Consider the following 17,384-nt stretch of genomic DNA (forward strand, 5'->3'; position numbering starts at 1 on the left):
GTCATCCACTGCTTTCAACCACTCAACAGCTTGTGTGGGGGGTGTTCCAGTCTTTAAAGGACATTAATATGTATGTATTTTATACTCGCCCTATCACGCAATCTCACAGCTTGGGAAATGTGAGAAAACCTCTCAGCTGCATCTGCATGCATTCAATTATAGATGAACGTGTAGGATTTTAAGTAATGTGTTGCTGGATGTTGCTTTATGAAAAACATTATTGTACAGTCACGCTCCATAATCACCAATGTATGTGGTTCTTGGCCTGGATGTGTGGTTCTAGATAGAACATTAATTGTTTTAAAATCTTTACATTTATTTTACTTTATAAAATAGCTCCTTAACCCATGTGTGTAGCACCGTGCAAAATCAGAGACCACATCATTTATTTAATTCCCACTCAAAGTGGCCATTAAATATAAGTTATTCATTTTCAGTGTGTGGAAAAAGCAGAAAACACTGTACGTTTTACAGAAATTACACAGAAGCCTCTAAAATATCTAACAAATATACATAAATATTCATATAAAAGTGTTGCTTATTTCTTTTTCCAATTTTCTAATTTATTATAGATTTCTTTTTTTCAGAAAGAATCAAAGGAATCTACAAGGACATTTTCTGCTTCTACTGATCCAGATAATGCTGAACACAGGGCTCTGGGGAGGCCATTTTGAAACCGTTACTCTGAAATTGCCAGCCTCTTTTCTTGATTTGTTTATTTTTTCTCTTTGTTGTCTATTTCCTGTTCTTACTTCTTGAAAGCTCCTTATCCATTCAGAACCATAGGGTTATGGATTCTTCTGACAGGGGCAGGAAGGACAGAAACACTTGTGGGCTTCTTTCCTATGACTCTCAAATGCATGTCCTGGGTGATTGGGGCATAAGTGGCTAGCACTAAGTGCAAGTGTGAGCAGGGTTTCAGTGGCTCTCAGAAACACACTAATTCATCACTGAAAAACCCCCTCGGAGGTGATCTGGGACACATTAGGCCTCATCACATCTGTAGTGTGAGTGGTCTTCTGATTCCTCTATTACAGCTACATAGTACTGCTCATATCAACTGCATGACTGCCCTCGTTTCTTTCTCTATCCCCTTTCACACATCCACGGCAACCCAGAAATATCGTGGAGTTTACCCAGAGAGGCTGTAAGTGGGAATACAAACATCTTGTATTCTTTTGCCCAGGACTTTACACTGGCTTTATTCTGTTAGTATCCTAGTACAAACTCCATTAAAGATCGAGTGAGTGCGAGTGAAATGTGTCTGAATAGAGCTCCTGGAGAATCATGCTGTATTACTTGTTGGATTTTCCCTTCTTTATGCAAGTGAATTACTTTATATCTGACTCTCATAGAAAAGGGAGTAACCTGTGGTTAATAAATATTTATATATGAGTAGTTTTGTGCACAGTTCTGCATTTCATTTACCAAAATAATTAAAAAAAGAACCCTCCACTGAATAGGAAATTACAAGTGCACTTTTTTCAATGGATTTGCTCCAAAGAAGTGTGTTAGGCACTGTTTTGTTTTTAAGAGTGCAAAAGAGCACCTTCACCCAGTGACTAACAGTGCGCAGGTATTCAGACCGTGCCAAGAGAGCTAGTTTGAAGTTTGAAGTGTCATTAAAGTATGAATACTTTGCTGTAATTATTGCTTTCAATGGCAAAGTGCTGCCGTTGGCTCGAATTGAAGCCAGAGTACAATAGATTCTGTTCTTTAATGACAGCGTAGGCTCAGCTAGCGTCACCCTTCAGCGCTAACTCTCTTTTTTCCTCAGCTCTAAGGCTAAAGTAGGTTGACGTGCGCTTGCTGATGGGAGAGTGCTCCACAGCTTCAATATTCATGTCCCTAACACTATTTATAGAGCCTGCACTGTATCTGCCTGGTGTTTCTCAGCCTTGTGTGGGTGGGATGGAGATATACAAAGAGCTGTTGTCATCAGACGAAGGGTTTTTTGAGGATACTGAGCTAAATTGAGAAAACCCAGTGTTACCTGTGAGTAGCAGTAGCAGATAAAAGCCAAGGTGTTTTGACTCTGTCACTTTTGACCTGTTATTGGCTTGTCTTTAGCATGTTTCTGGCTTGTTTTGACGGGATCTTGACTCCATGTACTTCAGTCTTATTCAGATGGGATTGACTTGAGGATCCTGGGGTCTTGTCCTCTTAGACAGCTGCTCTACTGTGATATTTTTGCCTTATGTATGAGACATGTCCGTTTTTCCTCCTCTGAGAAATGACTACAGCATTTCACCAATCTCAGTGGTACTCTGGTGATTTTAGACCTGTCCAGATACACACCTGCCTCCTGTTGGAAAGAATTAAGAGTTTTTTGATAGCTAGCTGCTTCAGCTTTATTTAGTCTTCCCCTATCGCCAAATATTAATATTTGCAGCTTGTATGCGGCTCATTTCTGGCTCATTTGTGGCTTATTTTGACCAGATCCGGCCTCCATGTTGTCGAGAGCTAGAGTTCAGTGTGCGTTTCACATGTGTTGTTCCTGCTACTTTGACAGATGGAGCTGAAGACTGGCTGGAGCTTTGAGAGATTGGCAGATCAGCAGTGATGCTGTAACGGCTGTGTGTGTTGGTGTGTGTGAAGTCTGGTGATTAGCAGTGTTGTAAAGTGCCAGCCTCACATTTCAGTTGTGATTTAGTAAACTTTCCTCCTGAACTCTCAAATTTCACCTCGACTGGTTTTGATTTGATTTGATTAGTTTAGCATTGAATAATATGAGCTTAAAAAGACACTGGATACAAAAACCTAACAGTGCATTATGAGCAATAAAAAAGGTTTATAATCAAATTTTTTGCCCAGAAATCATTGTATACTTCAATGAGTATTTAGTAAAAGTACAATCTGTGACTGAAATATGACCTGTAGTTAATCCTGTGTTCTTTTGATTTTCATTAACATCTGATGACAAGATGTGATAGACATTTCGGGGTCGTGTTTTTTTTAAATCAGGTGTTGTGATGTCAGTGGATCCTAGCTGCATGGCCCAGGCACATGCTCGGCAGCCAAAAGATGTCTTTGTAAATGTTATGTTTGCGGTCGGCTGTTACTTAGACTTGCAACTAACTTCGAAGAACTCTGGTGGTGTAAAAATAAAAAAGTCTATTATAAAGCATAGAAGCTGTATACATTCATTCACTCATTCATTGTCTGTAACCACTTATCCAGTTCAGGGTCGGGGTGGGCCCGGAGCCTACCCGGAATCACTGGGTGCAAGGCAGGAACACACTGTTCACAGGGTGAAGCTTTATATAAATATCGAATAAAAATCTTGATATGTATTCCTGCCTTGCGCCTCATGATTCCAGGTAGGCTCTGGACCCACCACGACCCTGAACTGGATAAGCGCTTACAGATAATGAATGAATGAATGAAATGATATTGCTTCCTCACATTTTCCATTCCTGATGCTGATTAAAAAAAATGCTGTTCCTAATGGCGGTTTAAAAAGGTGAATCTCCACCATCAGATCGATGCATTCTGATTGGTCTGTGCAGTTTTACTCATTGTGTTTTGTGTTTTTTAAAATGACCTTTAATGTAAAACAGGCTGAGATTATGTGCTGTAGTAGTGTTGCTACTGTGGAATGTTTATATGTGCCACCGCTGCATGGTTTTTAATGCCATCACCATAGTGACAGAGAGCAGGAAAATGGGAAATCTCTCTCTTTCTCTTTCTCTCTCTCTCTCTCTGGGTCAAATCTACATCTAGCCCACATCTGGCTCAAACAAAACACATGCCATAACCCAAGTCAAGCCCGGCTCATGACTGTTAGCCACCATCCAGGACACAAAACTGGCCAGTGCCATAAATGAGCCATAACTCTGACTCTCGTTGGTTCATATCGTCAGTCGGAATAAAGCAATTTGACTTTGTGAAATATAGCTGTGATTTATTGGAGTATACAGTATGTTTTGAAGTGAACAACAATGTGAGTCTTTGAACAATTGACTGTATCGTGAAACACAAGCAGATACAATTATAAAAACCAACAGAGTACCATTTGAAAAAGCTCATCAACTGTAGACGTACAGTACCCACTGCTGTAGCATTTATACCGTACTGAGTGACACAGAGACATGAGGTTTGTCCTGCTGTGTCGAAAAATAATCCTGGTTTGTTTTCACTGTGTTTAGGGAATGTTGGAAATAAAATCCATGAGGAGGCCATGATTGTATGTATTTGGAAGATGCTGGTTCAGTCTCTTGAAGAACAAATGGTTGACACTGTATAGTGTTATATGCAATTAAATATATTGCAGTTCACATGTTTCTTTATTTTATGCTCTTTTTTGGGACACACCACTCACACACCCTTCACACTCACTTTTCACCCTCCTACCATATGGAAAAATGAGTCGGATTCGGGCCCTCACATACAGACTGTGCAACAGCTTCTGAAACTGACGATCAACTGCTATTCCATCTGCTGCTAAATTACTATTTACACTAGTGTACCAAGCTCACATATTTGTTCCCTCTAACAATGTGAATATAGTACACTGCATTTCATTTCACTAACATTACTCTCACTGTGAATTGTGATGGGTCTAAACTACATGATTTCCTCTCTCTAGTATTTACTGTTGCTTGTTATTGTTACTCAGTCTTGCACTGTTACACGTTTGTACTGGTGTATTTTATGTAGTGTTTAGCAGGCGAGTCGTATTTCATAGCACCTTGGTCCTGGAGGAAGGGTGTTTTATTTCGATTTGTACTGTATACGCTGTATATGGTTATAATGACAAATATATATATAAGACACTTGTTTACAAGTTTACAAATGTTTAAACACTCATTTCCTCAAAACTTGAAGAGAAAACTCTCTTTTAAAATGAAAATCAGCGCTCAAACCCAAGTTCTCTCTTCCCATACCTGATTCTTCCACCAGAACAATGCATGAAGAACACATGAAACTATCATATGCGGTCATATCTCTCACAGAGCATTAAATAAACACATAAACACTACTATCAGAAGTGTTTACTATCATTTATGTTTCGGATCTTTGAGGCCATGTTACATTTGCACAAATGCAAATGTGTTTTTTTGCATTTACAGTACTATATTATGCAGCAGAAATGTTACTTATTTTTCTAAGTATGTATCACAACTCATCTGGGTAATAACTAGGGTTGGCCCCAAATATTTGGATATTTGGATATTACTTTGTAGGGTACGTGTTCAGGATTGAATTTTGAGATTGTATTATTTATTTTGAGGATAAATTTAGGCTATCAATAAAGGAAACGCTTCACACTGCCGATATGTTTGCTCTCCAGCCTTTAATAATGTAATCCATCTCTATTCAGGTTTGTACAATTCTTGTATGAATGAAACCTAAAACAGCTTGTCACATTATAGCAACCTAACACTCACAACTAAGCGTGGCAGAACCACAGTTCTTTTTGTCAGCTTCGTACCAGAAATTGGAACACCTCCACTAAGATGTGGTTAACGCTGACTGAAGATTCTAAGCCCTAAAATGGATGTCGTCACAGCCATAGTAAGATCAACGAGAAACACTACATTGGAAATCAATGCTAAGGTTAACAAAATAGATTTTCATTCACTGCAGTAAGAAGTTTTCAGCTGAAATAGAATATAATGAAATATATATTTAAAAAGAATAAGTAAAACACAATGAAACAGATCACTCTGCATCCTGCCTGCTGATGCTGGTAAAGCCAGAGGACCTCATCCACATCGACTGTGATGTTCTCTCCTCCCTGGCCAAAGCAGTGGGGGAAAAATGCCTGGTATGGAGGATACATCCCTGGCACCCTTCTGCATGGATATCATCACATGCCTCCTCCATTGCCTGGAGCAGTGCCACACGCTTGTGGTGTCTGCCTTTGAACACTTTCCACTGTCATGCTGAGAAAAGTTTCTCTATTGGATTTAGAAATGGGGAATATGCTGGAAGGTGCAGCGCTACAAAATGTGTGTCGTTGAGCAGAGTGGCCTCGTGGAATGGTACCTTCCTCTTCCTGTTGGAGGATGATGGCACGTTTCCAGGTTGGTCTAGGAATGTTATAGTGTAATAGGGACCAGGTTCTGCATGGTGTTGAATGACCCCCACACTGACCTTTAGCAGTGCACATGGTGACATTTCCACCACGTGCCCTAGGCATTTTGTCAATGGCACAGTTGCCAGTGATGTTCCTCCCTGCCCCGGTCCTCTGCAGGTTGGACCCTGCCTCGTCAGTGAAGATATATTCATAGGGGACAGCACTTGATTTGCACTCAAATGAAACATGATATTGTTGTTTCATCCTCACTCAGCTGGTGTTGATTCAAGACACGATCGATTGTAGACTGCCTGACTGTAAGTGCTGTGAAATGGACATTTCTTCCAGGACTGGCATCTACCACATTTGCTGACCATCTTTCTGTTCTGATATACATATTGTGTTTTTTTGTTTGTTTGTTTGTTTTTTGACAATCATTTGAATATATTGATATTTGTTGAATAATAATTTGAAGATGAGAACTATGACAATGTTTTGTTTTTACTTTTTTTTAAACAATAACGTTAAAAACTGCTTTATTTCTGATTTGAAAACAGAAAATTACAACAAAAAGTTGTAAAATATTACAACTAAAATAGTAAAACTATAAAATACAGATTAAAATTAGTCTTTTTAACTCGTGGATTAGTTGTAATCGACTCAAACTCAAATTAAAGAAACAATATTTATATGACTAAACTAATACACATTTAAATCAAAAGACTCATCCTTGCCTCATTGATTTCAGAAGAACCCATAGTTTCAGAAGAAATCTCTCTCTCTCTCTCTCTCTCTCTCTCTCTCATGGTAGTAATTAGAGTCTTGTCCACCATATTCCTCAAGCTATTAGGTCATAGGCGCACACACCACATATATATACTTTTTTGTTTTTATTTTTAACTGCAGCTTTTAAAATTAAACCCAGTAGTGTAATAACATCCACATGAATTATTCATTATTCATCATTTTTATGCAGAATACACACAATTTTATCTTTATTCAGTGTTCTCATCACTGCATGCATAATGGATAACCCCACAATGATTTTATCTTTCTAGCATTTTCTTAGAAAGCCTGTGTTTGTACATAGTGTCCCACTGATCTGATTTGCAGAGCTACAGGGCATGTTCTCTATGATTCTATCACAATAAATTACTATAATGTATGAGGTGAGAAGCATGAACATAGCTGAGCAGGGCACTTTATACATTCTCTATGTTACAAGCACACTCTCGATCCCACAATAATACAGTGCCCATTAAAAATAAAAGCACAAGACCATAGCACACTGTACTGACCATTCAACCAAAGACACATTATCAGCTGAAATATTTATGCTGAAACCACAGAAAGCTGCTGTAGTGTTTCTCATACATGGAGCACAACTGGCTGTAACCTCTCTGACTGGTCTAAAAAGAGCTGTCTTTTCTCCCGTGATTCTTCTTCATGTTACATGAGCAGATATTATACTGAACGCATACATATTATTGACTTCATAGTGGTCTGGATGTATTAGAGACTCTGCCGCTGTGTGGTGGCACCTTCTCTGTACTGAGAATGAACCGGTTCATTCAGGGACTACAGAACCCTTTGTTTATTTATCTCATGTGAGTTGCACTTTAAAGAAAATACCAGCACAAATGTTTTGGGAACAATTTACTTGAATTCTCTGGAGTAATGGGTCTCTATCCCTTACGTTTAGAATGATTTGGGGTGGTCCTTGTGTTTTAAAACTTATCACTCCACTTCTGTGCTTTTCTAACGGATTTTTCATGACTAAATACAATCAGACCCTTACAGCTTTGTTCCAACATGTAGTGTAAAGACTACACAGACAAGCAGAGGCTGTTACTGCAGCAAAGAGTGACAAAATCCCTGTTAAATGCAATAATTTATTAATTGTTATTAAAGCGGTATCTTCATTTCATAAGAAAGTTGGCTGATCTGGTGTCCACAAATCTCTTGACATGTAATGAGTGAGTGAGTGAGTAAGTTAATGAGTGAGAGAGTGAGTGAGTGAGTGAGTGAATGAGTTAATGGGTGAGTGAGTGAGTGAGTAAGTAAATGAGTGAGTGAGTGAGTAAGTTAATGAGTGAGTGAGTGAAAGAGTGAGTAAGTTAATGAGTGAGTGAGTGAGTAAGTAAATGAGTGAGTGAGTAAGTTAATGAGTGAGAGAGTGAGTGAGTGAGTGAGTGAGTGAGTGAATGAGTTAATGGGTGAGTGAGTGAGTGAGTAAGTAAATGAGTGAGTGAGTGAGTAAGTTAATGAGTGAGTGAGTGAAAGAGTGAGTAAGTTAATGAGTGAGTGAGTGAGTAAGTAAATGAGTGAGTGAGTGAGTAAGTTAATGAGTGAGTGAGTGAGTAAGTTAATGAGTGAGTGAGTAAGTAAATGAGTGAGTGAGTGAGTAAGTTAATGAGTGAGTGAGTTAATGAGTGAGTGAGCGAGTGAGTTAATGAGTGAGCGAGTAAGTTAATGAGTGAGTGAGTGAGTAAGCTCATGAGTGAGTGAGTATGTTAATGAGTGAGTGAGTGAGTGAGTGAGTAAGTTAGTGAGTAAGTTAATGAGTGAGTGAGTAAGTTAATTAGTGATTAAGTTAATGAATGAGTGAGTAAGTTAATGAGTAAGTGAGTGAGTAAGATAATGAGTGAGTAAGTTAATGAGTGGGTGAGTAAGTAAATGAGTGAGTAAGTTAATGAGAGAGTGAGTAAGTAAATGAGTGAGTGAGTAAGATAATGAGTGAGTAAGTTAATGAGTGAGTGAGTAAGTAAATGAGTGAGTAAGTTAATGAGTGAGTGAGTGAGTATGTGACAGTAACGCCTGCAGCTGCTTGAGTTTGGATCTCCGTGTCCACTCACTCTCCACTCTGTTAGACATACCTACCCCTTTGGTCCACTCTGTAGGTGTAAAGTCAGAGACAGTAGCTGCACAGTTTGCGTTGATCATCCTTGCGTTGGTGGTGCTTCATCAGTGGACGCAGGACGCTGTTGGCTGGATATTTTTGGTTGGTGGTCTATTCTCAGTCCACTATCCTCAGTGACACTGATGGTTTTAAATACTCCAGCAGCACTGCTGTATCTGATCCACTCGTACCAGCACAACACACACTAACACTAACACTCCCACGTCAGTGTCACTGCAGCACTGAGAATGTTGGTTAAGTTGTTGTCCACAAACCTTTGGCGTTCTGTTGTAGTTCCTGATTCTAGGGTAAATAAGCATTCCACCCTCTTAATGCATCCACTTTATTGTGGTGTGAATTCCTTAGCAGTGTTTCTGAATTTGCAGCATGTTTTCTTAGTTCCTGTGTTTGGTGTTCTCACCTAAGCACCGTATAATACGCATCATTCTGCATTTTAAAAGAGCATGCGTGAATCCTAGTGTTTTTCAAGGAGACATTCATTTAATCTCTGTGTATCACATAGAGTACATCAGTGATTTCATCTAACGCAGCTCTTTCTTGGTAATTACACAACAGCAGCTATGCTCAGCTGCTCAATGCCAGTAGGCTCAGCATAGTCAGTGTCTCTTTCTGAGCCTTATCACACTCACATAAAAGGTCCATTAGGTTTTATTCCTCTCAGGGTTTTTTTTTTCCTTAGCTCAGTGTCTGCTCAGCTGAGAGTTTGCAGATAGAGCATTAGCTGTGATATTATGCAATTATGTCTATTATATTATGAGTGGAAACAAAGAGAGAGTGAGTGCTGAGTGTTGAGTGTGTACAGTAGAGGAAGGCCTCCAGAACTGAATCAACTTTGTTAACGTATGAAATGTTCCACTCTTCAGTCTTTTCTTCTCTTTTAAAGAGGCACTGGCTGAAATGTTGCACCATGTTTAATCTGATTCTGCTGCTGTGACATGGCACTATATGTATTTTTCTTATTCTGATTTACAGAGATATTACAATTAAAGTGATTATGAGTCACACTCAAAAATATGTAGTGGGGCTATGCATTTAACATGTACTTTTTCAAAGAAAACGAAACACCCAGTTGGCTGAGTGTAAAATGCCAAAACAATTGGTGAAGTGAATTTCAGTCTTGAATATTATGAGAGATGTAAATATTGAAAGAGGTTGATGTGATTGATTGTGTTCTAGAGAAACATACAGATTTATTCACAGGGGTGGTGATAAGCACCAGACGTCACCCTCCTGTAAAAAGCGAGTTTTTTATTGCGTGAACGTGTCTGTTATGGTGTTGTTTATATGATACAAATAACAACTTTCAAATTTCAGTGTTCTAAAAATACTCTGAAATGGGCAGATTCAGAGGGCCAGGGTTTCTTACCTCATAACCTTAAGGAGCCAATCAGCTTTCTACCTGCAAGTTGGCAGTGGATGACTGGGTGGAGATCAGTGAACACTGAATGAAAGTAAAGGAGTAAAGTTACATCTAAACTACTTTTAAGGCATTAGGCTTTTTTTGTGGAATAAATTGTATGTAATTCTTATGAACAGAGATTGGATTTTCGAGGTTTAATTGATGACTGAAGGGGGGGGCATTTAATCCTTTTAATCTTCTTACTGCACGGCCTGGGCCCACTTGAAGCATATTTATAAGCTTTTTTATTGCCCCAGGATAAAGATATTAAAGACATTCCTGGTTTACATTTATTCCAGTAAGATCTGTTGGAGTTTAGAGGAGTTTTTAAAAGCTCTTCATTCCTATACCGATACAATCAGTAGTGACAGGTCTCATTACATTAAAATCTGTGTATATGTGTCGGGGAAAATGACTGAGTGGTGTTTGTTTGTCCTCACAGGGTGCAGGTGGAGTTCTATGTGAATGAAAACACGTTTAAAGAGAGGCTGAAGCTCTTCTTCATCAAAAACCAAAGGTCAAGTAAGTGTAACCTCCTTCTGAGCTTATTCCATTACAAATGGCTGTTAAGAAGAATCCAATACCACTGCACTGATGGAGTCTCTAATAAATGCTCATGGCTGTTATTGACTTTGTTATTGACTTTATCGCTGCAAAGTGTCCACCTTATGAATTCTAGCAAAACAAGGGTGGGCTGTTGTGAATCCAAGGGCACAAGGTGGTTATAGGGATTCATTTTGTCATATAGTTGCTGACATCTTAAGTCAGTGAAGTGGCTGGTGTGTGTGTAAGTGTGGGTGCATAATATATATGTGTGTGTGTGTATTTGTGAATGTCTATGTGTGTGGTCTTTTCTGTTTTCTGCTGTTCCTTTCTTCTGGGCTCACTATAATTAATGGGTAGGGGTTGTGATTAATATAGAAGTCAGGTCTGTCATTTATTCCATAGCTCAGTGCCTCTCCAGCAGACGCCCCCAACCCCTGCCAGAGCTGCTCAAATGCCACGAACAATGCCTGCTTCTTCCAGCATTTATCAGTCCACCTGTCTCTGGGCAACTGAACACAGTGTCAGATTCAATACTGTTCAATACACAGTAGTGGTCATTAAACAATCCACAACTAGCCACCTTCATGGCGTTCTCCCTTTAAGCATTCACTGTTGATAAGCATACATTTAAGCACAGTCTGATTTGACAGATAGGACCCGCAGTAAGAGCATTAAAGAGATTTGGAGATTCACAGCTATTGAGGGGAAATTAAATTGGCCCCTCTGCACATTCACTTCACTAAAGGCCCAGAGGGTTTCACTGCCTTTATTCTCACGGTGTACCAGCAAAGAGGAAAAGCAGGGAATATAACCCTCCATCTAGCATTTCTTAAGAAATAAAAAGTCAGAAAAGTCAGACTGCACAGCTCTTATGTGCCATGGAAAGGTTTGGTTTTATATAAAACTCTCTTTGAATTATTTCGATTTTCTCAAGTTTATTTTTCATGTTCTGTTTTTAACAGCAGCTGTTGTGAGAGTGGACACATGGCAGAGCACAGATAATAACCCCAAACAGCTTAATGAAGAACTGTGTTAATATTTCTTTAAAGGGGACATTATTATTTCCCTTTTTCACAAGTGAACACAGATCTGGGGCTTTGTTCAAAATACTTCAAGGATCATGCAACACCACCCTGTTCTCCCTTTGTCTAAACAGCACTGTTCAAAATGACCAGAGCCCAGAAGTGAGGAGCAGAGAGCAGAACCTCTGGATTTTAGTTATTTTCTCATGGTTCTCTTTCTTCTACAGTCTAGTCTTCACTGTTTTTACTCTGTATTCTTAATTCTACACATAATTTGTCTGTTTTACTCCTTTTAACTTTGTCTTTGCGATCTCAAATAAACATGGGTCCAATGCTTTGTTTGGAGACACTTAGACGAGAATCTGGGAAAATTCAAAAGTCTCTGCACTTGACGAAGGAAGCAGAGCAACATCAGAACAGCTCATTTTTTCCGTAATATTTGACATAATCAGCTCAGCAAAAAGAGACTGGGTTGTGTTGTGTCTTGAAGCTCAATTGAAATATATCCTCTTTAAACCTGTTAAGTTTTCACTGAAGAATCTTTCACTTTAACACTTGTACACTCAGTTTGTCAATAAAATTTTGGAGAAATGTGTAGTTGGTGGCAAGTTGACTTTTGTTCTTCTGTAAAACTAGGACAAGAAACTCCTAGAAGACTTTTAATATATTCACCTCAGAATGTTGTCTTGTTGCACATTTGTTTTGGATGCAGTTTATTACTAGACACTGTAAAACATACTACATCTTTCCCTTTGTCTTTCAGGCCTCAGAATACGCCTTTTCAACCTCTCCTTGAAACTGTTAACGTGTCTCCTTTACATTCTGCGAGTGTCCCTTGATGACCCCACTACTCAAGCCACATGTGTACGGTGAGTGGACCTCACACACTCTGTTCTCTCACTGTGCTTAAGAGCTAAATAGAATTAAAACAATCTGAACGTCAGTGAACTGCTTTAAAAAGTGTATATAGTTTTATAATAGAGAAAATGAGGCTATAGGCCGCCCTGAGGCCAAACAGTCCATTTCTCTTTTTTTAAATTTAATAGTAAACACTAAAGGTTTTAGGGGCAAAAGAGCACTCAGGGCCAGATGTATGGAGCAGCCATGAGTACAAATGTTTTAAGAACCAAAGAAAACTGATTCCATAACCAAGAAATCAAAACCTGTAAACAAGAGCATGGTTATTTATATCAGGAGTCTAAAATAAATGGTTTCATAAACAGGTATCAATCAATTATTGGCTACTGAACAAGCAACTGACAAGATCATAAAGTAAATCCACCCAGCCGCAGAATAAAATCTAAACATCCCACCATTTCAGGGCCTCTACCCACTTAAGTATTCCACACTGTAACACATTTACTTTATACTTTTCTCTGGAGATTGTACAAGCTATCTGTCCACAATGGGTGTGTTTTAATGCAGCAGAATTCACTAATTATAGTCTTTTTACAACTGCTGGACATATAATTTGTTAGTCTAGTTAACATACATTTTTTAACACATTTTCAAGACTTTCGCCTCCATCTCACACCTCACTTTCTAAACACACTTTTTGAGGTTTATGACCTGAAACTAGGGATACCGGAAGTCTGTGCTAGCGTTTCTCCTGTGGTGTTGCTATCACTGTGTGAAGAGTGGGAGAAAAGGGTTACATTGACAATCCAACACAATGGGCAGCACTTTGAACACATTTTATAAGTGGTTAGAAACTTGCAAATAACTCATGAAAGAATAAAGTTATGTTAAAACCATTGTTTTTCTTGTGAATTTCCCAATAAGTTTGATGTGTCACATTACCCTCTTCCCATTGAAAAAACAAAAGTTGCATCCAAAATGATCGACTTCAAAATCACCAACCATTCCTGTTTTATTAAGGTGTATCCATATAAATGGCCCACCCTGTACATGCTTGGCTAATGTGGCACTGTCTTGCACAACACACAGAATCCAATTGATGTCTGAATTTGCAGCAAAAATCTCAGTACATCAGGCCCTCTGTGTTTTTGCTCCGTGTGTGTGTGTGTGTGTGTGTGTGTGTTAGAGATGGAGATAGAGAGAGAGAGAGAGAGAGAGAGAGACAAAGAAACAGAGACAGAGAGACTGAAGGAATGAAATGCAGAAGCGTGCTATTACAGTACACATGCTGCTAGCAACTGTCAAAAGATGGAAGTGCTCTCATGTTGCCATAGAAACCAGAATCCCTGCTGCATGGCCCTGCTTGTAGTAAATGTGTTAGGACGTGCAGAATTTAAGCAGAACTAAAAGTTTCTGTCCCATGTTGTGTTTACAGGAAACACTGCTCCAACGTCACAGACGCACTCTGCAGTAAAATATGTCCAAATCAGACAGCAGATCCCACCCAGATCAACTGGTGAGCAGCAAAAACATCACCAGATTACAGATATTTTCACTGATGTCAAAAGCCTAGATTTAAATGAATTGTTTAAATGATCTGCCCATCATCGCATACTGTTTTAATTTACATTAAATACAACATCCCAGCTTTTTGGAGACAGATATATACATAAACCTTTCATAGCAACTGACATAAACCTACATACATATTGTCTAATGTTTTTATGAAAGCTGCTACCTTTTGGAATAAGGGTTTCTTAAATTTTATGCAGGTCTATATCTTGTCATTAAAGCTTATGTAGGTGTTATGTGGCTTTAAATGAAAAAGGAGTGCACCTGTCTGTTAAATATGTAAATATAGTGTGTTATTACATTGAAAGGAACACATACATAATATTTAACTTTAAATTACAACTTCAAAATCACTGGGAGGCTTCACTAACCTGTAATAGGAAGAATAGAGCCTCTGTCGTAGCTACTCCAGGCTCAACACTGCAGAACTTGCACTAGGTAACGTTTAGACGCGTGTAGAAAACAAACCCCTACCCTCTGCCTGTTGATTTCAGTACAGTGCTCCAAAAATTAATTACACAATGAGGAGCCCCTGAACCAAAAACAAACAAACAAACAAACAAATAAATAAATAAATAAAAATAAGAAGTGCTTCTTTAAAAATATCTTGTTTGTAGGCTAATTATATGCAAAATACTAACAGCTATGCACTAGGGTTAATAACAACAATTTCTATAAATGCTACCCATGTAGCTAACAAAGTTGTCATGGAAATAGAGCACATTTTGTGCCATTATCTTGATTTGAGGTGTCTATCGAGCCCTGATAACACTGCCTTCATTTTTGTGTGTGTTCCTCTGCAGGGAGTTGATATTCTGGGTGAACAGAAAGGTTCCTGTATGGGCGATACAGGTTTGTAATTTTCTGAGAAAATGTGCTTACAGCAAGAATCCTTAATTACCTCAGCCTTAACTTCCTGCTTGTAATTGCTCCCTGAAAAACATAAGCTAATACTTTATTGTCAAACCATGAAATCAACCGTGTCTATTTTCTCTGATATATTTCCCTATGGCCTAGGTGATCGTGGCCTTAATTAGCTTCCTGGAAGCAATGCTCTTGACATATCTCAGCTATAAGGTAAGTGCTCTTTCTGTTGTCCTCTTGGGATTTGGCTCTCTATTGATCTATATGAACTCTGAATGTTGTAGGACATATTAGTGGCTTTAGTTACAAGGGGTCAGTGAATTGCATAGTCTGAATCTTTTAAAGTATTTCTTTTTCATTGTTTACTTAAATTTCAAGCTATGATTTGAGCTTCATTATCTGTTGTCTTCCCCATTTGGCAATAAACACAAACTATTCTGCTCATGGGGCAAACGGTAATCATTTCTCTAATTAAAGTGACATTACCGCTTCAATATTAGCAGAACCCTGTTACGTAATCGCCATCATGGGAATGGTTAATGATGGCCTGGTCTGTAGTAATGGAAAATGGAGAGTGGTTTAAATTATTTTGTTAATTTCTGCTCTGTTTCAGGGGAACATTTGGGAACAAATATTCCAGATCTCCTTCATCCTCGAGATGATCAATACAGTGCCATTCATAATCACAGTACGTGGCTGATATATTACAGTTCAAACATATTAGATGGGATTTCACTGCCCTTATGAGATCCATAATATTCTTAAGATCTCTGCTATGTCCCAATCCAGACATGAAAAGTAATTATTGCACAGATGATGCAATTAATCAAGTAACAAGTGGAACTAAGCCTGTTATGCAGCCAGGAGTGAGTTTGACAGGGAACAAATGACCGGGTGTACATGTACACCTGCAGATGGCAAGTTATTCCTTATAAACACCCACAGCAGTGGCTGGGGTAAACACATTTAGACACAATACCCTCAAAATGTGTTAACTAATTTATTTTTATAAGCTCTGCACTCTACATAAAGGATCCAGGTAAAAACCTTTAAAAGTGCCAACGTGGGTCAGTGTGTCAGTGTCATGTTTTAATGCCAATTAGACATGACATGCAAATGCTGCTACTCAAACTCCCCATATGATTTAGGATTGGGGCATGTCTAGTTGTAGTTTAGAGTCAGTTTAGAGTTAGGGTAAAGGATAGACTCTGTGTTGCGTTATTGTAGCAGCATGTGCAATTCACACTTGTGTGCTTATGGTGTACAGATATGTGTTTTTAGTAACCTATAAGTGTATTTCAAAACCTTCTCCCAGTTCTTTTGTCATTTTATCTTCATCTTTAAATAATCTAAACCAAAAGTCACACATATTTTGATGCAATATCATCCCCAAGAACAGAGCAAATTAATGCACATGCTTTTGCAATGCTTTTTCTTTGATGGAGCTCAACAAATTTAGTGCTGGCCATTTTTAGGTTAAATTTTGTTGAATTAAATTACAATTGTCATTTTTAGTACTATGCAACAGTTACCATAATATGACAACAGTGCAGGTGAATTTTGAATTACAGTTATATATTACAAATACATACACATATTCTTTTATGTGCCTAATGACTGAATGACTGTGCTCCCAATAGATGAATCATGTCATCAATTATAATGTGAAATGTTCACTGTTTCCTGCAGATATTTTGGCCCCCATGGAGGAACATTTTTGTCCCTGTGTTCCTCAACTGCTGGCTTGCCAAGTCTGCACTGGAGAACATGATCGTAAGTAACTAACAGCCTGTAGATTTTATTAGCTAATGGAACAGTATTCAGAAGAACACATCTGCTGAAGTAACCATGCTCCAGTCATCTCTACATTCTGAGCAGTTCAGGAAGCTGTGATGCTAAATGCCATTTACAATCATCCAGAAACATGAGCGTGAATCATCAATGATCAGTATTTGTGAATGTGCCAGAATCATCTCTCCTGGCAGATGGTTGGGTCAAATGGCCAAGGAGAACTTGGCAGGGAGTTGTTCCCATTTTAAAACCCAGAGCTGTGGATACTGGTGAACCACTAAGGCCAGCTATTAACTGGAGAAATTATACTTTGATAAAATACTTTGATGTAATTTGAGTTATGTAGGTGAGGTTAAGAAAAGATCATAGCTGTTAGCTTTTCAGCAACAC

At 38.6% G+C, this 17,384-nt stretch overlaps 1 protein-coding gene across 3 annotated transcripts in view; it reads left to right on the forward strand.

Annotated features, from left to right (window-relative positions):
* The window catches only part of LOC136676360 (potassium channel subfamily T member 1-like), a 101,025-nt gene that overhangs the window by 48,542 nt on the left and 35,099 nt on the right, over window positions 1–17,384 (forward strand). For all 3 annotated transcript variants that reach the window (XM_066653308.1, XM_066653309.1, XM_066653310.1), the window contains exons 4-10: window positions 10,784–10,863; window positions 12,673–12,778; window positions 14,203–14,283; window positions 15,143–15,191; window positions 15,357–15,416; window positions 15,817–15,891; window positions 16,893–16,976. In XM_066653308.1, the coding sequence (XP_066509405.1) occupies window positions 10,784–10,863; window positions 12,673–12,778; window positions 14,203–14,283; window positions 15,143–15,191; window positions 15,357–15,416; window positions 15,817–15,891; window positions 16,893–16,976 (535 nt within the window). The remainder of the gene's footprint in view (window positions 1–10,783; window positions 10,864–12,672; window positions 12,779–14,202; window positions 14,284–15,142; window positions 15,192–15,356; window positions 15,417–15,816; window positions 15,892–16,892; window positions 16,977–17,384) is intronic.

Source organism: Hoplias malabaricus, chromosome X2, assembly GCF_029633855.1.
Source record: "Hoplias malabaricus isolate fHopMal1 chromosome X2, fHopMal1.hap1, whole genome shotgun sequence".
Lineage (NCBI taxonomy): Eukaryota > Metazoa > Chordata > Actinopteri > Characiformes > Erythrinidae > Hoplias > Hoplias malabaricus.